Source organism: Cornus florida, unplaced genomic scaffold (assembly GCF_030987335.1).
Source record: "Cornus florida cultivar Cherokee Brave unplaced genomic scaffold, ASM3098733v1 CherokeeBrave_3.0.0_Hap2_Chr03, whole genome shotgun sequence".
NCBI lineage: Eukaryota > Viridiplantae > Streptophyta > Magnoliopsida > Cornales > Cornaceae > Cornus > Cornus florida.
In genome coordinates, this window is record NW_026775573.1 from 17,278,454 (window position 1) to 17,301,110 (window position 22,657).

The 22,657-nt window shown below is 35.4% G+C and overlaps 3 protein-coding genes across 5 annotated transcripts; all 3 read right to left on the minus strand.

The window, feature by feature from the left end:
* Positions 1–239: 239 nt before the first annotated feature.
* Positions 240–8,512, minus strand: LOC132299732 (uncharacterized). Of its 3 annotated transcripts, none has more exons than XM_059796524.1 (11): positions 8,354–8,512; positions 6,399–6,739; positions 6,181–6,331; positions 4,263–4,603; positions 4,030–4,180; positions 3,014–3,324; positions 2,811–2,943; positions 2,203–2,537; positions 1,972–2,122; positions 1,205–1,542; positions 240–934 (listed from the first exon to the last, which is right to left on the minus strand). In XM_059796524.1, exons 2-11 carry the CDS (start codon positions 6,729–6,731, stop codon positions 455–457), a joined length of 2,724 nt encoding a protein of 907 aa, XP_059652507.1. In that variant the 5' UTR covers positions 6,732–6,739; positions 8,354–8,512; the 3' UTR covers positions 240–454. The 3 variants fall into 3 exon arrangements, with proteins under 3 accessions (XP_059652507.1, XP_059652508.1, XP_059652509.1); XM_059796525.1 differs by having other exon boundaries at positions 6,399–6,759; XM_059796526.1 differs by lacking the exon at positions 8,354–8,512 and having other exon boundaries at positions 6,181–6,305; positions 6,399–6,532.
* Positions 8,513–9,640: 1,128 nt separating this feature from the next.
* LOC132299733 (signal peptidase complex subunit 3B-like) lies at positions 9,641–17,534 on the minus strand. Its single transcript, XM_059796527.1, has 6 exons — positions 17,271–17,534; positions 17,109–17,156; positions 16,004–16,066; positions 13,578–13,631; positions 10,042–10,128; positions 9,641–9,942 (listed from the first exon to the last, which is right to left on the minus strand). Exons 1-6 carry the CDS (start codon positions 17,394–17,396, stop codon positions 9,817–9,819), a joined length of 504 nt encoding a protein of 167 aa, XP_059652510.1. The 5' UTR covers positions 17,397–17,534; the 3' UTR covers positions 9,641–9,816.
* Positions 17,535–21,290: 3,756 nt separating this feature from the next.
* LOC132301200 (probable aspartic proteinase GIP2) lies at positions 21,291–22,622 on the minus strand. The gene has a single exon (XM_059798476.1). It carries the CDS (start codon positions 22,620–22,622, stop codon positions 21,291–21,293), a length of 1,332 nt encoding a protein of 443 aa, XP_059654459.1.
* Positions 22,623–22,657: the final 35 nt, after the last annotated feature.

The window sequence follows — 22,657 nt, forward strand, 5'->3', positions numbered from 1 at the left end:
AAAAACATTCACTAGCACCAAAGTGCTTCTAATTTGACAGCTTGTTACATATTGCATTTGGTAGTACCTTGTAAGCACTTTTCTATTATAAAGGACTTTGTTCCAAATTCCTTTTGATCCAAACTAAAATTTTAGGTTTTCTGAAATGTTTTTGTGCATTCAAGTAGTTTTATAAAGTAATGTAGATGTAGGAGTATAGTTATGAAAAATGCTTTACAAGTTTCATCGATACACACATCTTTATAACAAGCAGCACATTTTTCATAGCACATGCTAAATCAGAAGTTACATGCGGACTCCTTTGAAATGCAACTGTATATTTCAATGACACATGCCTTAGCATGCTTTTTAACACACAATCTTTGTTTTACTACTTATACATACGCAATCTTATTAACATTTGGTAGTGAGAAAGAAGGTGCATCTTCAATCCATTCTCAAAACCCCGAAAATACTATTGCCGAAGCTTTCTTAACAACCACTTCTTCCGACGGGTGATGTCCATCCTCACAAATGCCTTGGCATTTTTCTCATCCTCCAAAAGATCACAAGCATGAAAGAAGAGTTGATCGTCCATGTCCGGTATGACTTGAAGTGCATCAACAATGCTTTCTATCGAGCTATAGGTCCTGTCCTGTGTATTACTTCTATCTGCTTCTTGCAAACCCTTGCTGGTTATCTTGATTTTTCTAGAGCATGCAGAAGTTAATGGGGTTGCAGAATGCCTTTTTTTCTTCTGATTAGATACTTTATTGTCCCTATCTGGGGATTGTAGACCTCCAGAAATTCCATCCATCCACAATTCTAGGGCATTGTGACCGATATCCATTTCTGGACTTAATCTTGCATCTTGAATACCATCGCCAAATATAATGCTCAAATCGCTGTAACTCTCCAAGACTTGATCTTTGTATTTTGCTGCATCAGGATGCTCCTGCAAATTTTCATCCATTATGAAATACGGTTTAATTAACAATTGTGAGCAATTGGAATGAGTAGTTTACACTACTTTGCAGAATTCACTTTAGGTGTTTAATGCACGTAAAGTGGCATCATGGCATTCATAAAGAAGGTTCTCTTTTTTTCAGGAATATTGCACTAAATTTTCCACAAACAATTTTGGATTGAAGTAATTTTTAACTGAATGAACTGTAAAATAAACACTTGGTAGCTCAAAAGAGTTATATTGGAGTATGGAATTCACCTTGATGTAAGCTTTCCAGACACTATCTTCAGCTGCTACTGCTTGTTGAATTTCATCCTTCACAAAGCCTTTTTGGTTGAGAAGATTGCTGACGTTGTTATATTGTTTCATCAATCTTAGATATTGGTTCTGCAGTACATATTTGTCACATTGAAGTCCAAATCTTTCATTGAATGATGTGGTCATGCAGACCCAAGCCTGCTTACTGAATGTACGATCAACCTTATTCCCTTCGAGCACTTGCTCTGACATAAGGTGAATAAAATATCGGTCCATTGGCTTTGTCCAATCAATGCTCATAGAATCACGAGCAGCATATGTTTGGTCATTCTCTTGGCCTAAAATTTGAAGGGGAAAAAAAAAATAAAAATTATATGTATATATATAGGAGGATTAATAAAAGGAAGAATTAATAGGGTAATGCTGCGCAAGATGAAATAATTACACCATGTAAAATGCTGCTTGAGATGAAATAATTACACTATGTAAGATGCAGCATTTCCAATTTTTCTGTATTATCCAACAATAGAACCATATCGCCTCACTTCTCTTTTCTTAAAAAATTTATGTTATTACATCCCATGTAAATTATCCAACACAAGTGATGAAATCTGTGACAGTAGCAAGCTTGTGTATAATCTTATAGAGACATAGTCCATTTCTATTCTCATTAAAACCAATCAACTAGTGACTCATGAAAATAAAAACACCAGTCCTCGTCCATGCATGGCAAATCAGCTTGAGAGAGAGAAAGAGAGAGAACACACCAATATTTACCCCCAGGATGTGGTTGTCGGTCAGCACACAATGACTTGAACGGTCATGCCTTCCGTCAGTAATTGCATTTCCATATATCAAGAACAAATCATTATAGTTTGGAAGAGTTCTATTTTTGTATGAATATTCATCAGGGTGGTCCTGCATATACAGTATATAAGCTATTACAAACTGAAATATAAGTTTAAAATGTTATTAGATATTTAGATTGAGATATGCACCTTGATGTAAGCATCCCAGAGATCCTCATTAGCAGTTATCATCTGTTGCATTTCATCCCATGCAAACCCACTCTGACCAAGAAGAGTTTTCATATCATTGTATCGCTTTCTCAAAATCTTAAAACGAATTTTTAGAACATCTTCCTTGTGCTGAGTCCCAAATTTTGCATTAAACTTAGAAACCATATATCCCCATGCTGCTTTGTTAAATTTATGATCTACCATACTCCCTCTACGGATCTGCTCTAGCATTAGATCAATGAAACATCGGTCCATAGGTGGCGTCCAACCAGTCCTCAGGCAACCTCCATTTTGAAACACTCGAATATTCCTTCCTAAAACAAATTAAAAGAAAACATAATCCAAAAAAAAAAAAAAACTCTCCTAATATATTGAAATGCATAAGAACTTGCTTATATGAATAAATGATCATATCCACAGTGAAAAAAATCATGAATGAAAACATGTGGTAATCTTTATATTTTCAATCACATGTTCCAAAGAATTCAATGCTAAGAACCATCTAGTAATACTTTCTTGTTGACACAATAATGCTTATTACTGCCAAAATGCAAATTGCTCATAGACTCGCCAAAATGGAAACTCACCATCACCGCTGAAGTCCATATATTGATGTGATTGGTCGCATCTTGCATCAGAAATGGAATGCCCATAGATCACATGTAAATCATTATAATTCGGCTTGCTTTTTGTTCTGAACGATCTCCCATCCGGATGCTCCTACACATAACATATGTGAGCCACTAACAATCAGAACATAATGTGAGCCTCAAACAATTATGGAATTCACCTTGATATAAGCATCCCAAATATCCTCACGTGCTGTGACCATTTGCCGGGTTTCATCCCAGGAAAATTCACTCTGGTTAAGAAGATTCTCCATATCATCATACAACTTCCTCAAACTTTTATGCTGACCCCTCAAAACATATTTGTCATACTGTGATCCAAATCGATCACAGAACAACAAAACAATATTTTCCCATGCCTGTTTGCTGAAAATGTGATTAAACGTATGGCCTTTATGCACTTGCTTTAGCATAAGGTCAATGAGATAACGGTCCATCAAAGGTGTCCAAACTTTTCTTGACAAGTTGCTGTCTGCATTGCATTGAATGTCCTTTTATTTTATGAATCAGAGGATCTCATAAGTAATTATAGTGGCAATTATCTTGACATAGACAATTGCAAACACCAATGATTCTGCTCCTCTTTATTTTTTTTACTGAAAGAACCATTGAAAGGCAGAGTAAAATAAATAAGCCTTATTTAGCTTTAGTTCATATATATTAAGTATCATATGTGATTGGGGAACTGGTAGGAAAAACCACTGTGAGATCTCCCTTCTTTTATGAACCTCACCAGGGAAGTGAAAAGAGGGGAGTAGAGAGGACTTAGGGGGGCACAAGCTCATTCTTCAAGATTTTTCAGATAATTTAGGATTCATGAGCAATATGTTCAGTATAAGAGAATTAACTTGTGAAATCAGAAGTTCGAAGAATCTTGTCATTACAAAAATAAATAAATAAAATAAAGATTCTATAAGCCATAAAGTTCACACGGTATAATTCAAAGCTAAAAAACTATATTAGTCCTATTAGCTAAGGTCATATAGAGAAGCATGCTATTGTACTAATTCAACCTAAGTTGTAGAAGGCATCTGCACCCGTTTACATGTAACATATCATGACTGAACTAACAATTCATGGAACATGCAGCATCAATTATCTTATCCTAATTTTTATCACTGAATATGCAGCATAAATGATCTTATCCTAATTTTTATCACTGAAATAAGAAACATACCAGTCATAAAAAGTGGATCTTCACCACTAAGATCTATGTTATGAGCCATACAACTAGATCTCTCATTAGCACTTTCTTTGCCATATATGACACACAACTTGTGGTAGCTAGGTACAGTTGTAAATTTATAGCATCGAGCTTCAGGATATGCCTGCACTAATACAAATGAGCTAAAAACATCAACCAAGCATAGCTCACAAGCCTCATATAATGACCATGTAAATAGTGATCACCTTCGTATAAGAGTCCCAAATATAATCTTCAGCTGTAATTATTTCTCGAGTTTCATCCCAAGAAAATCCACTGTGATCAAGAAGAATCTTCACATCATTATATAGCTGGCTCAAATATTTGTACCGATTCTTGAGAACCTCTTGGTCATACTGAGATCCAAATTTTGCATTGAATAATGCCACCATTTCAGCCCAAGCCTCGGTTGTAATTGCGTGCCCAATTCTGTTCCCTCTTGGCACCTGGTCTAGTAACAAGTCAATAAAATAATGGTCCATTGGCAGTCTCCAAAATGCTTTCACACAGTTGCTGCCAGTGAGAGTTTGACCCTCCTTCCCTCCACCTAGATATAAAAAAACACTCATTAAGATTTCACTCGTTATGTTCGTCAACGATTGCAAACATTGACAATACTAAAAAGCAAATCATCAACACTTTGAAATCATGAACACAAACTAATCATTAGTTTCGGAACTATAACTCAGCTCTCAGTACCGGGTTATCTTCAAAGCCAAGTACTCCCAAGCGAAATTTAGAAAAGAACATTGATCAATAGTCAACAAGAACTTCAATAAAACAGCAGTCAAGTCTGCCATGCAAATACATACTAAGGAAAAACAAGAACCTACAAGTTCATTGTCCGTACTATAAAGTATAAAAAAGCAAAAGATCACTGTACAGATCCAAGTTCATATTTTGCACAAATCTATAATTGCAACATTGACTTGTGGGACCTCATTCTCATATAGTTATTAAAGAGATCACTGACACCCCATTATGATGCAAGCTTCCCTTAAAGCTGTAGTTATTCCAACTTGGTGATTTAACTTACTTGTTAATGTCATTGTTGAGATCGTCATTTTCACACTGATGACCACAAATTCTGATAAAATTTGCATTCAAATAGATCAAGCCTGGATGTGCATACATTCATTGTAGAAAGTCTATGATATATGAGAAAATCAATTGCACGATACTTTTTAAATAATAAAAAAAATAGTAAATTCTTAGAAGTAGAGATCAATTTTGCATTGAATAAAACAAGCATATCTATTCGATCTTATAGCATTTTTCAAACTAAAACACAAACTTGATGAAATATTGATCCATGGATGGCAGCAAAGATGTCTTATAAATCACATACTTGCTGGTGCCCTAGTGTCCCATCTGTTCCTGAAACTTCATTACCAGAGGAAGCCTACCCATTCAATCACCAACAATTAAGAAATTATCATTTGAAGTTGCTATTTGTTCATTAAGAACTTGAGATGATGGTTGGAAAATGCAGATCCTTTAAGCTAATAAAGAATGAGTAGGATTAAACTTGGTCTGACTGCATTAATTTCTAGTTCATTTACTATGTGCTAACAAGAAGAAAAAAGTAACAAACAAAACAATTGGAAAAAAACAAACCACCTCCAGTGTAGTTCAACTACATGTTCTTAACTTCTTTATAATCAGGCACTTCATGCACATCCATCCGCTCCCCCTTCCCCCCAAAAATAAGATCATGCTTTGCAACAATAAATCGTGGCCCGTGATTGACCAGTTTTAGGATATGCTTGGCTTAGCTTATGATGGAGCATATAAAACTGTCCATAAGTTACTTGTTGAAAGTGGAAAACATTAACTGTATACTGCTTAAAGATTGCTGAAGAGTTATATTAGCCTTCAATGATTTTGGAGATGATATGGGAGCATCTATGTCCACAAATCAAGAAACTTGACAGGAAATACAGTTCCATCAAATTCTTGTTCAATTTATCAACCAAAAACTACAGTCTTTATTTGGGGGAGGGGGCGCCTTATAACAACATTACTTTTCCCCACTTTATGTTGACTCTTCAGAGTTAAGGGCTATGGATTTATAAAACAGCTAACTAAATAAACCAAAAATCAAGAAAAGGAATAAGAACAAACCAACATTCGCTCCTTGGATGTCATCATCAAAATCTACATCATGACTTGAACGACTGTATCTTCCATCTGCTGTTGTATACGCATAAATCAAGCACAGATCGTTGAAGTTCAACACAGCTTTATTTCTGTAATATTGTGCATCTGGGTGAGCCTGTAAGCATTTTAAGTCAATTACTCACCAACAAGGATGGAAACAAAAAGAAGATGAAGAAATGCACCTTGACATAGGCATTCCAGACATTATCATCCGCTACTACCATTTGTTGAGAAACATCCCAAGAAAATCCATTCTGGTCAAGAAGATTCTTTATATCATTGAATTGCTTCCACAAACTAGTGTATCGACTTTTCAAGACATCTTTGTCATATTGAGATCTGAATTTTGCATTGAACACGGTGATCATGTCTGTCCATGCTTGTTTGTTAAACGTATGACCAATTCTATTGCCCCTATGCATATGATCTAACATAAGATCAATAAAATAGCATTCCATTGTCGGCGTCCAAGATACCCTCGACCTATCACTGCTGGCAGGGGCTAGGCTGCCCATTCTTTCCCCTGCGAAATTGCGAAAATTGCTGAAACCATTCACTTGTTAAAACATATAATGCTTCCAGTGCATAAAAAATTGACCAACATAATGAAGGCAAATTTCCTAGATTTTAGTTGGCAAAAGTCCAAGCTTACAATTACTTCTTCTACATGAAGTTTATTGCTCGTGGTCATAATCCAAGGTTATGCACAATAAGCAGGATTAATATAATTTGTCTTCAAAAAAATAAACCAATTTCAATTCTTAAGATATTAGTGACACATGTTAAAGGTTCAGTTGATGTATTTTGGGCAGCAACAAACAACTCACTTGAACAACAAGAAATATAAACACACAAAAAAAGGGCAAAAAAGCGAAGAGAACAATAAAGCAATGATCAAATCAGTAAAAACGTTCTGTATGGTCTAGAGTTCTGAATTACAATACCAAGAGCAGGCTTCATTAACTATAGCAAAACTAGAAAAACAAGTGAGAACATAGTAAAGATCAAGAGGAATAAATATAAATCAGAAAACAGTTTCTTTACCTAGACTTGATCATTCCACAAGATAGACCAGACATGATCGCACTCACAGACTTTAAATAAAATTTGTTAGACAGAGGAGTGCATCTGAATTACACCTCTACATTTAAAAATTAAATAAAATAAAGCCGCTATCAGACCAATCATGTTATAAAAATTAATAGGCGTTATGAGTTTGCTTAATTGTGGTTAGCATGATTATTAATTAATTGAAATTGAATAAAATAAATCAAAACTAAAATAAATCAAAAATTGATCAGATTTTGATTAGGATCTATACACTCGCACTAGATCCAATTTGTACCCATAATGCCTATTATCACAAGGAACACCTTTTTTCACTTCATATCGAGGCCTTCACACATGCACTATTCAATATCACCTCCTCTACTCAAGAATTTTTGCCATAAAAAATATGCTGATGAACTAGGAATGACCCATTTCCTCCTCGTCACAATTTGGTTGGATTCCAGTGCTAACAAGAAGTTTTTACAAGTATCTCAGGCTCAGCTAGCGGTGTGCCCCTTTGCTCAAAACACCTTTAGTTTTACTTATATACCAAAAAAAAACTTTTCTTTTCGGAAGCAAAATGTAAAAATAGATAAGAGAGACAACACCAACTTCAGAGATTAAAGTGGAATGACAATTGAATAGTGTATCCAAATAAATAGCTACAATGCTCACAGATAGGACTATGCCCATTGATTAACGGAAAGAAGGCAATGCACAAATAGGAAGTAAGTCAACATCACAGACTCAGCTTGTTCCATATCCAATTTTTTATACACTCATATATACACATATATATATTTATATATAGGTGTGTATGCATGTATATATAATTATATATACAGCTGAAAATGCCTTCAGAAAACGAATCCATTGAAGAAGACGAAGCAAGAATCGAGTGAATCAGTATCTTCACTGCAGCTAAACAAACATATATATATATATATATATATATATATATATATATATATTGTACACACATAGAGAGAGAGAGATTCCGCCCCAAATTGGAAGACAAAAAGAAACCCTGACATGAAAGAGAAAGTAGAGAGAGAGAGAGAAGGGGGAAGAGACTAGGGTTGCGTACCTCGAGAGTTGGAACGCCGAACACGACACGGCCCCGTTTGGAGCTTAGGGACCCGGTTGCCGGTGGATCCGCAAAAGTGATGATGAGAACTGAGAATTTAGCTGAATAATTGAGCCATTGAACAGTTTTGTTTACTTTCAGGTGTACACTAGTGTTTTATTGAAAATAAAATAAAACAAATACTAGTACACAAAATTAAAAATAAAAATTCTAAAAAAAATGACAAGGGCGTTCGAGATGACTCATATTACGGCTATGTCGGGACTCGGTACACTGGAAAAAGGAAAAAAGAAAAATAATAATAATAATAATAATAACATTAATTAAGAGAGCAAAGAAATGAAAGAAAAAAACCAAAAAGGAATGGAAGAAAAATAATACTGTAACTTGGGATGTTTGTTTAATGAAAGAAAAGAAGGAAAGAGAGTAATTATGTTTGGTTTCTAAAAAAAAATGAAAATACTTTAATGAATTTACAACATACTCATTTTTGTCGTTTCTTTTTTTATAGATTTTGTCATTAAGAAAGTTTAATTAAAAATATTAGTTTTTCTTTCTTTTTTCCTTCCATTTCCTCACATACTTTATTATATCCTCCAAATTACACTTTTTATCCACATTCAAACATTTTCCCTCTCTTTGAGAATGGCTTCTCCTCTCCTATTTGAAGATGGCAAGTTTTAACAAAGAACCCAATATTTAAATATTTGAGTTTATATTCCACTGTCAAAAAAATTTATAATTTGTGACTCGTTATTGAGACTCTGCCTATGGCGTGGTGGGTGAGATCTGCAATCATTTTTAAAACATATGAAAGTAGAAACACCCGATTTCAACACCACCTTAAAATGATTATTCAAATATCACTTTTTCCCGCCCCTAAAATTTCACGAGAACCCCAAATTCTTAGAAACACGACAACAAAATCTTTCGCAAGGCGTTGGCTCGGTGGCAGAGCCAAGGCTTTACAATGCTGGTGGTCTCCTGCACGGGCATTTTATGTTACAATGTTAGAGAACTCTGCTAGAAAATCGTTTCACTAGAATGCTTCACGTGTAGAACCATACACAAAATCATTGTGGAATCAAAACCTTACAAAAATAATCATCTCCGATGATTATCGTGACATTAAACCGTCGAAAAGTCGGATTGGTCCAACTATCTGATTACATGTCATTTTCCATCAATATTATTAGTGCTGTTCACCACATTCACAAGTGAAATTATATGAACACCTGTGGGAGGGAAAATGACGGGAAAATATTCTTCTAGAAGTCCAAGAAAACATTAAGATTCAGAAAATTAGCAGTTCTATTGATTCAAAAAGGCAATAAATATTCCTTCTCTAACATTCTCAAAAACAAAAGTTTCCCTATTTCTTTTTCCCCGATATAATTTAACTATTTATCCCAAACAAGAGAAGGCTAAATTACAATATGAAATCACACAAACGGGAAAAGTCGTCAACTATATTTTGTTGGCAGCTCGTAACCAGTCATAACTATTTTGTCACTAAACATCTTGCCGGTTTTGGGCATGACATGCCAGTGCAATGTCAAGTTAAAATCTTTTCCCCGGAGATTGCTTCCCTAACAAAGCAAAAGAAAAGATTTAAAAAGTTAACCAAGGAAAAATAATGGGCGTTCAAAGATGAAAAGGAGAGAAACTACTTCACAAAGAAAGCTCACCTGATCAGTGAAACGATACTTGTTTGGGGTATGAATCCAGAATTTTGCGTGCTCCTTGGAGGGTATGATTCCATCCCATAGGGATACCTGTAAAATATAATATTGAAATCAATGAGCCATGGACACAGTCACACAGTTTTAAATTTAATCTGCAATGAAACCAAAGAAATGAAACAATTTCAAATCACAGGCCTCGTACTATTGATGGTATACATATTAAGTGGTAGCAACGACTCAAGACAATTTAATCAATGGCTTGAGAGAGAGAGTAAACAAACATCAGCTCCTTGGGGTATAGAAATACCTCATAACCCTGCACTCAATAGACAAGCAACCTTGCCAGACATTTTGTTAACAATACTGCAATAAGCACCTGTATTTGCCAAAAGATCACAAAACAGACACATTTTTTCTATCGTATCTATACTAAAAGGTTAAAAATCTTCAAGTAATGCACATTTGACTAAGAAATGGCTTAATTTACTTCAGGGTAGAAATTTAATTATAGCTTATCATGAAATTATACATTAACCAACAGAGGTCGCTAAAGTACGGATGGGCAATGGGGCGGATTTAGGCTAATTTCCTAAACCCTATCCCATCCAATTTAATCATTGAGTAAACACATTCCCATCCCACCTCGGGCAATAATACAATAGCAATTTTTGAATAAAATGAGTGATCACATAATGTGGATGCTTGTACTTTGAGGTTCCAGGCAATACACTTCAAAAATACATCATGGCAGAGTGATTGTCATGGTACATGATCTGAATTTGGGTCCATAAAAGTGTCTGTTTAACTTGTAATTTTTGTAAAAAAATAGGTTTTATGACCCAAGGGATGCGAGTACTCAGACATGGAAACTCCCCTATAACGAAGCATGGAGACACAATAATTTATGTGTGTTAATGAGATGATTATGTTAAACATGCATTTCTTCGTTTAAGTATTTGTATGTGGACGAATTTTCAGTACTAAAAGAAGAAATAACTTCTTAAGCTAGGTTCAATATATATACATGTATATATATATGTATGTATATATATGCATGTATGTAGCATGTATGTATCTAAAAGAAGTAACAATTCACAGGGTCTTCTGCACATCTTTTAAGGATATAAAGGTTTAACCCTTTGTCAATGTATGCACCCCTTCTAGTGTTTTTTTCTTAATGATACTTGTAAGAGAGAAAAAGAAGGTTTGAACCTTAGCGAGTGACCAAACAAGACTGTGACACCCCAGGTGGCATATGTCAACCAGCTTTGAAACCACCTTCATATAACAATCTTCAATATTCAAATCCCCTTGGGGCCACCCCCAGAGATTTTTCCAGGCAATTGCCCGGTGCATGTAGGATGGGGGGGACTACATGTGCCCGGTTGTGGATTATGGGGTGCTTTAAGAGGCTCGAAACCACCATTGTCGAAAAAATAAAAATAAAAAATTTGTTAAGTTCATTCAAATAGACTTCCCATTTACCAGTGCTCTGAAATCTTCCCCTAACACACAAATATTCCACCAATTCAGGTTTCCAACAAATTGTACATTTTCAGTTGTTGGAATTTCCAAAAAAATGAAGTTAAACCTTACATGACAAAGATCACTTCCTGAGCCCTACCAAAAAACAATTCCATTCATCTATGCACGTAGCTATTCTGCCTGAATTTGAGCAAGATGAAAGACTGAAAATTCTGCATAAGATACCATCAACTAACAATGTGTTGATAGTACTATCATATGTAAACTACTTGACCTTTCACACCATCCTTGTTTGGCTCCCAAGCTGCTACATGGAAGCTAGCAAGTTTAAGCAAGGCAATTTCTTATACTTTATCTAACATATACAAGCAAAAATGCAAATGATTATGCTTACTTCTTGACACTACTATAGACAATAACTGATACAGCACCAAAGAAGCTGCCGCTTTTATCACGTCAAAGTCCTTGATATGATACCATTCCCTCCTTCCCAAGCCTAACACCAACATTCGACACTTACATCACAAGTAAAGTATCACCAATGTCAGCAATAAAATCTCACATCCTTATCTACTATTATGGCTTTCATAAAAGTTGTTGAAAATAATTTATTCCACACAAAGGAGTAGTTATAATTTGTTCTACCTGAAATAGGCCCAGAAGTACCTCATGGTTTGTGTAAAATCATGTGCCTTATTACAACACACATTCCATGGGTTCTAATGAATAAGCCTCGTTAAAACACAATCCTTTCTTTTTTCACTTTGATAGGTAAGACATGCATGCACAATATAGTCCCAACGTGGACTTGAACCCTCAACCTCCAATGTGGGAGGAGGAAGAGATACCACTTGGGCTAGGCATTGGTGGTAAGAAAATCCAATTTTAAGCATGGCAATTACAAAAATCTATTTTTCCTCTCCCTCCTCCCCGCCCTCCAAGCTGAAATATATGCCCACATCTTTTTTATTCTTATGCATGTATCGTTAGCACTCCATTAAATGCTTGCTTAACTGCTTAATAAGACCCCTGATCATATAATAGAATTTCTTGACTTCACCATTTAAGATTTCACCTAATAAATACAGTAAAGATAGAAAACATGTTAGCACCCAATGTTTTGCATGAAGCAATGGCCATGGCCACTGTGTTCTCTAGTGCCCCTAAATAGCAAGGTTGGTGAAAGAACAAGGCAAAGGAATGTCTGACCAACAATGCAATAATAAAAAGGGGGCAAGAAGTAACAATTACAACTTCTCTCCCACATGCACATGTATACTATACTATGCAATATGTATAAAGCTGGTGTATAAGTCACTCGTGGTTATAGCAAAGATAATGCCTCGAGCCAATGTTCGAGCAGCCCCCCTAAATGAAATGGCGATTCAAGCGATGCACGTCTCTTCTGCCTTGGAAAAGGTGTTCAACGGGAAAGAATGGAGCCATAATTAGATGACATGGTCATCAAAAGTTTCAGTAAAGAAGAAAAGATACACGCATGTGGTCAAACTATGGGGTTCAAGCAAGACTCGGAGGCTCTCTATCCGCGTGTGCCCGGTTTTGGCACAAAGTTTGACCACCATCGGAATCACTGATCAAAGAAAAGAAGCGCGCAACTTGATGATACTTAAAACCGGCGACCACAATACTCTACAATTCCAAGACCCGATCACACACAACATCAAGTTCAATTACCACCAACAGTCTACAACGGGGAGCCAGGGCTCGAGCAACATACCGTGGTTGATGGAACTGGCATTCCTCTAGCTACTCATCTTGGAAACTTTGCCGGTCATTGCTATGTGGTTATAGCACTCATAATCTAATACATCTCCACGTGAGGAAAATTGTGAATTGAAAACATTAAAAATGGAGTCTATGGATGAACAACCATACAAGCAGTAATACCTGTCTAGCAGGGTACATGTGAAACACAAACTGAATTTTGCCCCAAGACAATCTCAAGAAATTCAAATTTGAGGTATTATATAAAATTCAGTGCCACATTGAACTCACAACAAAAAGCAGATTCTGTCAGATGCAAACAAGCTTACCTGATTCAGAGCATTCTTAGGGGTTTCATATTCAGCTGCTAAAAATACAAAAACCTGCAAATAGGATATGAAAAGATAAATAAATTTCTAAACAAAATAAAAAAAATGTAATAAAACATTTGACTGGAATGAGACCGTGGTATTTTGGCCTTCTTAGAATTTGCACTGAGAATTTCCATGAAAAATCCAAACAAAACACTGATCAAACTCCCAAACCACAACACACCCACCCCACCGCGAAAAACGAAAATAAAAATTAAATAAAATAATAATAATATAAAATAAAATAAAAAAAACAACTGGCAAGTATCAATCATATTCAATGAAGAAAAAACCGACTCTAACATAAACACTGGGTATCTCTCAATAAAAATTAATAGTCAGCATCTATCTCAACAACATGTTCTTCTTGTCTCTTATTTTGATTCTCCCTACACTTGCACTTCCCAGGTTAGACAATAGCATAGAAGATAAACAAATAGTACAAGAATCTCTTCTTTTTTTTTTTTGATAAATAAAATGTATTAGAAAGCATTCATAAGGGGAACGCATCCCAAGAGATAAACAAGAAAAATATAAATCACAAGAATTACAACAAAACGTTTATTTTATACCAATATATCAAAGAGAAATCACAGGCATTGATGTAACTTGCTAAGCTAGTAGCCCACGGTGAAAGTATCAATATATCAAAAAAACTATAGCACATAACATACAAATATATCAGGAAGCAATGTACAAGTAACCAACCACAGAAAACAGTGCACCTAAATGCACATAGATTAATCTATACATAGACTCCTCATCGGGAAAATGAACTTGACGAAAGAATGTAAGAAAATAAAATTTTACCTCAGAAAAGATTTGATGCAATTTTTATTGTATTTTCTTATGTAGTTTCATCTGCTGCACTTTGCTCATTTTCAGAATATTGGGCCTATATTGTAATAATTTTGTAACTTATTCTTTTCTTTTTACAAGTAAGTTACTCACACACAAACACCCATTATTGCCCCTAAGGGGATTTAAACCCTTAACCTTCCATAATTCCATTTGTAACTTATCAATATCAAATCAATAACATTAACAAGATGCAGGCAATCGTGTGGTGCTGTTATTATCACCTTATGAAAATGTAAAGAACACAGAAAATAATGTTAATACTTGGAAGGAGAGTTACAGGTCTTAAGAAGCAACAGATAGAACAATTGTTTCATCTCTCACTATTATGACAAACGCAGCAAACCAACAACAAAACAAGGATCATGACAGACTAGTAAAAAAGCCAAACACAAAGATTTACGTAGTTCGGCAAAGCCTATGTCCACGGTAAAGATCCTATGAAAGATTTCACTATGTGCAAAAAACAAGATATTACAAGTTTCAGCCCCCAAACCCTAACTATCTTTGTCACTCTCTTTCATGCGATTATCCGTGTTCTCCCGTTAACCATTCCAAACACTAAACGCCCTTATATACTGGCCTACGAGAGCACTAAGCAAGGTCCATGACCCATAAGCAAAAACGGGTCAAAAATTCGGGCCGACCCAAGGTCGCATTGAAACAAAATTCGGGCCATGACGTCACACTCACATAAAATGATTTAAAGAGATTATAGCTCCATAATGATTCTCATTCTTCAACTTCTTCTTCATTTGTAAATTGAAGATGAAGAAGATAATCAGTTGACAAGTGAAAAACCCACATCAACAAAGTATAGGTCCTCACCAACGTATTTGTGACACAATAGAGGCACAAGTTGAAAATATGTCAGTTATATAAGTCAGATAATGAGTTGGCATTACTACTATTTGATGTGTGTCAAGATTCTTGACCTGACCTATATCCAGATAGCAAACAAGTGTGCAAATTGTTGCTTAAAAAGCCACACACACACACACACACACAAAAGGGAAAGAAAAGAAAAGAGCAATCACACCATTTAATCAAAGCTTTAAGAAGCATATTCTCAATAAATGCTAATTCCCTTACCAACATATATATATATGGGGGGGGGGGGGGGGGGGGGGGGCGCAAAATTGAAGATCCTAAACCAAAAATAACAACACGTCAATCAATTAACAAGCAAGCTATTGCAGCCAGTAACTAGGAATTATAATAAGTTCAACGTCGTTCCCATGAAAATATGTGAATTGAGTTGTTCATCTGTGTTACATTTTGTTCCATAGGGATTCAATAAAAACCAAAAAAAAAAATTGATATGCACAAGACTGGTGTCTTTAGAGTTTAGACTCATAAGTGGGACAAATTCTCTTTCAAACAATCTACAAGCGCCACCCCTCCCCCCGCCACAAGGGAAAAAGAAACAAAGTGGTGAAAAAAAATGCATTCATAGAATCTAATCAATAACTACAGAGTTAAAATTAAAGGCACACAAGAATATGAGCCACTGTAAAGTAACAAACCTGCTTCGTATTCCATGTAAACAATGACTGTAGGTTTGCTGATATATTCAGTGTCATGCTGACCTGCACAAAATACAGAGCATATCATTTTAAATTAAACCAGTAGCTTCAAGACAGATTCTTTATTCTCTTTTTTTTTTTTCCAGCATTTCTATTAGTACAAGGCCAGAAAGTGAACTTGTAACATGACAAGTACATACAATAGTATATGACCAACACGATAGCACCACCAAAAAAACCCACAACAATAATAAGAATGGATTTCTCTGTTCTTTTCTCCGGTAATGAGAAAATTCTGAACCTAGTACTATTAACCTTGAGTACAATTGGTATAACTCCACATTAGCCTCCTAAGTTTATCACTCAAAATTCTCTCATCCATCAAAATGTTTGATTAGACCATCCAGAACTTAGAGCAGACATTGATCTAAAAATGCATTAATCAGACATAAAAATTAAAGGATCAAGAGTGTCTATTGATAGACATGGTGGACAACAAACCTTGAGAGAAGTGTTTGTAGGTCAGTGGAAAAACATGCCCTTTAATTACAATAGCATAGAAATCTTCTCAGTGGTAGATGCTGAGGCTATAAATCATGAGTTTGATATACATATTTGATTGGCGCATTCTAGCATGCGTATAAAGCTGGGCCTTAGTGGTTTATCTAACATTCAAGGCTAAGTTATTATTGTTGAACTGAACAAAAGCAAAGACTTTAGGATCACTCAAATAAATTTCTCCTCTTTATAATCAACCCCTCACTCCCCCCACCCCCACCAACACACACACGTATTTTAGTGAAATTATGGCAAGGTCCTATATAACAGTGACAGACCAACATTTTGAAGAATTTAAAAAAACCAAAATTTGATTGTGCGCATCTAGTAAGACAATCTATGCATCAATTATTAAAGTAATAAACATATAAATCTCAAAATTCACAATCTTGCAATCAATTTTACTTCAATCGGATGATAAACCCTAAAAAGGGTCTCCACCAGTCAAAATCTTATAAATTCAACCATCTCGCAAGTAGATGGACTTAATGTAAATAATAAATCGATATATAAATATATATAGATATAGACATGTATCTAGAATTACCTCGTCATTTCCTTGTGTTGACATATGGAACCAATTGATGTTCAATACCTACAATCAAAAACACGCACAAACAATCGAATGGAATCGAACGATTAGGGATTGGGGAGGTACAGATCTGGAGGGAGATTTTTAGAGAGAGAAAGTAGCAGTGAAAAGTAGTACCTGGACTTGGGCGGTGGGAGAGGGGGTGTTGAGATTGTCGGAGATAGAAGCCATGGCGCATATTAGGGCAAGTATCGTTACGGCGAACGTTAGCAGAGCGTTGGCTCTGTACCCGAACGAATGCATCTTCTTCTTCGTCACAACCTTTCTTTGCCCTCCTTCACACTTTTATTACAAACAATTGTTATCTCTCTCTATGCACAAAAACGTCGATCTTTATACTATGGACTATATTGCAACGAGTGAGGACTGACTTCGGAGTTACAGGTCATGCAATAAATCACCAATCTTGGAAAATAAATACACACATTTAGAATATTTTGAAAATTTATTATTAATTGTTTTTTTATAAGAAAAAATGGTAATTTGAGCTCATTACGTAGGAATTTTTAGATAGTCCAGTCATGGTCATGGACTTATGTAAGAATACTAACCTCTTTCGGATTAAATGGTTTAGACGAATCAAAATTTGGCACTAACCTCTTTCCACCAATTAAAATTTGGTACCAAATTTTAATAAAAATTGACACGTTTGTTTGCATCTTGAATTGTGATTGGCTGGAACCATATAATGATCTCTCCTAATTTAGACCAATTCGAGTTAAATTCCAACCAATTAAACTTATAGGAGTCTAATGGGATCCAAACTTAATTGAAAGTTTAAGAAAATAAACTTCTTCGATTGAGTAAGTGTAGAATAAATGTGACGTGTTCGTGTTAAAAAATAATTTTTATTATAAATTATTTTAATAGCACGTGATTTCAATTAAACTTGTCTTGTAGTGTCTTGGTCTTGACCTATTTATTAGAGAAAAATGAGTCGCATTGGGTTACATATTAAATAATTTGCAATAAAAAATGTTAGATCTTAACTTATTTATTAGATAGATTAAATTAGTTATATTGTATTATTTATTTAAAAATATGTTCATAAGTATATAAAAATATTCATATAATACCACGACACAATTATGACATGAAAACACTGATTACTACCCTATAAAACTCATTGCATATTTAAAACTCAATTTGCACTTAAATTTGGACTGATGGTTTTTTGAAGCTTTGACCGAGCTCAAGTTGAACCCTAAATCCATTTAACCTGCTAAATTTTGTTTTAGGTGCTACTAGGTGCACTAGGCATGGATGGTTTCAGAATGGGCCGGACCTGCCCCCATTGACAACTAGTAATATAGCTCGGTCAATCCTGGGCTTGCTTGACTCAAGCCTATAACATCTAACCCAAATTCAAGATGAGTTTGTGCTATTTTGGACTTCATGGTGATACAACCCCTAATAGGTTGCTGACTCTATATCATGACCATTAGTTTCAGCCCATTTCCCAGTCACATGGATTTTTGTACTGGGCTGACTTCCTCTAAACACTATTCTTGGGTTTTTGAACCAATATCTGAAAGTTGCATCAACTAAGGATGGTTGGCCATGGGAGGTAGCTAGTACCAGCAGTTAAAACCATTTGTTGAAGCCGGATGTAAAGAAATTATTACATGAGATTATATAATTTGTCAATTATAATTTCACGCGTAAGTAAAAATTTAAATAAAATTGATACATCTACATATATGAGTTATGATTGGCCATTATCATATATTTCAGAATCATGTAATTGATGACGTGTAATTAGCAAGACATCTATCGTATTGTTTGCTATCTTCTTGTTTAATATGCATTTCTTATTATTTGTTATCTTCTTCTTGTATAATATGCTTTTACACATGTTTTACTTTTACCTGGTCTTCATTCAATATTTGAAAATAGTGTTTGAATGACACATATTGCCTTGATTTTGTTTGATGTGTTGGTGTAAAACGTAGCTACAAATGCACATTGAAATGTATGCGGGCGGACCTGGTTAAGGACGATGACCCCACTGGATTTTTTTTTATTTGCATTATTATTTATATTTTTTGTTAAAATTTTAAAAATATTTGTAAATTTTTTTAAAATGCTCTTTCTCAGTTGATAAAAATACCATACTTTACATTTACTTTCACTATTTTTTTGGATCTAACGATAATCACCTCTTTTTCACTCCCTCCTCAAAAAACTTCCTAGCTCCATTACCGTTAGTGCAGGTAAGAGGGGACCTCATTGCAGTCCTCTAGGGACACTTCACATCTTTAAAACTAATTCTTGGGATGTGACTTCGGCTGCTTAATTATTAATTCATTTCAATTGAATAATGGCATCACTCGCCTGAACCAGTGCATGTACCGTTTTATTTGAATATTTTTTATTTTTAAAGTTTTTAAAAAGTGTTTACACAATTAAAAAAATGCTTACACGAGTATTATTAAACCTCTCTTCCAAAGTAACGTGGGACGTCACATACATTTTCTTTTAGAACATAGTGTTCTCGCTGACATAACTTTCATGAACTTGTGCACGCTCTCCTCATTTTCAATAAAAGAATTGGCTCTGATACCATTCATTACAATCCGCCCAAATACATATACGCTCTTTATACTTACAAATTTTAAACGGATCTACAAAATTAGAAAAATATACACATATAAATGTCATACTTACAAATTTTAAACGGATCTCCAAAATTAGAAAAATATACACATATAAATGTTACCAAATCTCTGCGGGAACATCACAAATATTCTTATCCTGAACTAGCTTAGACACAACACGTTGAGTGCTGATTTATCGACTAAAGGATGGGGAGTGTACGTGAGAACAACCTAGTGGAGATGCACCACCTACCCAGTGAGAACAAAATGTTATTCAGAGATGGTGGGCCATGGGAGGTAGGGTCCAGCAGTTAAACCAGTAGCAGAAGCACCAGTTGTTGAAGGGACAAGTGTCTTAATTGTTGGCACATGCCCATAAACTCCTTGCCTAAGTACAAAAATTTCACGTACCATACAGACAAATTACAGTTCATTTAATCCAAGAAACAGCTGTTTGGTTTATACGTATTTATTTGGGCACAGACAGTACAAGCCTAGTGTCTCCTTTGGGATAGAAACAAGGCATGGCTTGTGGTTATGGTTCAACTCTGGATTTCCTTTTTTTGATAAGATTTTAAAGGTTATGATCTATTCTCTATCATTTCTTTATAACAACATATAAATGTGAAGTAATGCACTCTTTTTAACATGATTAGACAAGATGTGATACTTATTAATTAAATTCTACTTTAAATCCATTTTATTAGTTTCTTTTTGGTACAAATCATCTAGATTAATGCTGGATCTTAGCAGTAGATCAAAACATTATACTTGTAAACATACCCAATTGAGATGCGGCATGATGATCTAACCATATTAAGCAAAAACATAAAACGAAAATCACACATCACAGAAATACAAAGATTTGACATGTACCTACAGCTTAGGACAATGGTGAAGTCAATTTTCACTATTAAAAGAAAAAGGAAGAAGAACCTTACTTTGAGATTCCAATTGTACGAATGACAAAAAAATCCCAACACCCTTATATACCAAATTACGATAAAGACTGATCAGCATGATTAAGGCTGAAAGAAAATTCGGGCCACAATTCAACACATTTTTAATAAAGAAATTACAAACACCAACTTACAAAAACCATTACAATTTTACAGACACCATAAAAATATATAACAAAAAAGAGAGTACCCAATGACATGAACTGAAACTAGCTCAAACAAACTTCAATTTATGCCTCAGTTGCTCATTCTTTTGGGTAAATTAATTTTCAACCAAAAGCATGCTCATATCTCCTTCATAATTTGCAGAATGGAAAAACCAGTTTTTACAAGTCTCTCTCTACTTCAATTTTACAAAACAAGACCATGATACAGCAGGGCCCTAAAAGACCAATCAGATAATAATAATAATAATAAATAAATAAATAAACATCACCAAAGAGAGAGCTTGTGAATGAAGCCATGAATGTAATAGGCCAACACATAATACTCTGCTTCTGCTTTAACACCTTTAAATACAGATCTAAAGATACAACTACTTATAGCTAGTTAGGTACTACTACAATTTGATTACTATTATATCACACATTTGATGTAAAATTGAAACCATCACAACTAGTCTCCCTCAAAAAGAGTGAAGAAGTGAACCCCAACCTTGATGATACCAGATCAAATTGTAGAAGATTGTCCTCCAATTGATACCCTCCGAGGACAATGGAAGCACTTGGATTCAATCCTCCATCCAAGAATCCGAGGCACGCTACATCCTTCCCCATTGGCACCATTGAATTAGTCTCAAAGATCCTCCAAAACACTTCACTATTCTGCAAAATAAGATCTATAACAGGCAATGCTGGCCTCGCTAGACCCCCACTAGAGTCCTTTGTGCTAAAACAAACATCAAATGGCGCGATCGGAGCGACTCTAGTAACATTTGAAGCTATGGCCTCTTCAATAAAAATCTTAGTAAGAGATGTATATATAGAACTTTCCATGACAGTATATGGATTGACAGTGCTAATCTTTGTTCCACCAACGCCTTTGTTCTCGATCACTAACAAAGAAGAGTTTAAGGGCACTAATTTTGCATTTACCCTTAAGGATTTAATCCTAATGTAGTACTCATATGAACTATAAGGGTCACTATACTCACTACTATAAGTTATAGTATCGGTGTTTTTAGCCTTTACAATGAGAGGAGTGTAAATAAGTAACTTGGAAACATCAATACCAGGAAACAGAACATAAGGTCCATCACCAATGAACATAACACCATAGGAACCTGTTGTGGGGGAGAGGCACATTGCGAATTTCCGGCTGATGTTGAACTCTGCCATGAGCTGTGCCGGTAACCCTAGCCGGCCAAGGCCAAGACCAGCTATTCCCTTGGCTCCACTAGCAAGGCCTTCCGAGAGCAATTCTGGTGCACAGAGGAAGTGGAACTTGGGGACAGAGACCATCGAATTCGGATTCAGCCCATCGGTTGATTGGAGACTCAGAACATCCTCACTTAGGTACCCTGCAGAAACTTTGCTTGTGAAGACATTTTTGGAGTAGACAATGCATTTGTCATTGTTGCTGCACTTGGGTGTATTGCTAGAGATACAATGCTTGCAAGGTTTGTTGCCGTGGACTAGTGAGCAGAGAGGTGAGTGGCATTGAGCTGATCGATATGAGGAAGAATTATAGCTCGAATTGCAGCTGACCCACAGAAAAGGGCCACTGAGATCAATAACAAGATTGATGGGAACAAGAGGTGTTCTTTGGCTGATAAGGGTAAGGTATTGGTGAGTCGAGGCATGTTTGGAGATGGGAAGAACAAGTGCATTGGGTGGGATTGGTGTTTGGGATGAGGTGAGAGAGATTAGAAAGAAGAGGGAGAGAGAGAATAGAGAGAATTGAGAAGAAGCCATAGGAGGATGTCAAAGTTCAAAGATCTAGGAAGTGC

Excerpts from the sequence above, each read along its gene's own strand:
- LOC132299733 (XM_059796527.1), bottom strand. The coding sequence starts at position 17,396 with ATGCATTCGTTCGGGTACAGAGCCAACGCTCTGCTAACGTTCGCCGTA. Across the intron at positions 13,632-16,003 it reads TTACATGGAATACGAAGCAG|GTTTTTGTATTTTTAGCAGC; the intron begins GTTTGTTACTTT and ends TCCTATTTGCAG. Across the intron at positions 9,943-10,041 it reads AGTATCGTTTCACTGATCAG|GGAAGCAATCTCCGGGGAAA; the intron begins GTGAGCTTTCTT and ends TTGCTTTGTTAG.
- LOC132301200 (XM_059798476.1), bottom strand. The coding sequence starts at position 22,622 with ATGGCTTCTTCTCAATTCTCTCTATTCTCTCTCTCCCTCTTCTTTCTA.
- LOC132299732 (XM_059796524.1), bottom strand. The coding sequence starts at position 6,731 with ATGGGCAGCCTAGCCCCTGCCAGCAGTGATAGGTCGAGGGTATCTTGG. Across the intron at positions 4,604-6,180 it reads CATCCAAGGAGCGAATGTTG|GTGGAGGGAAGGAGGGTCAA; the intron begins GTTTGTTCTTAT and ends TTTTATATCTAG. Across the intron at positions 2,944-3,013 it reads TTTGGGATGCTTATATCAAG|GAGCATCCGGATGGGAGATC; the intron begins GTGAATTCCATA and ends TGTTATGTGTAG.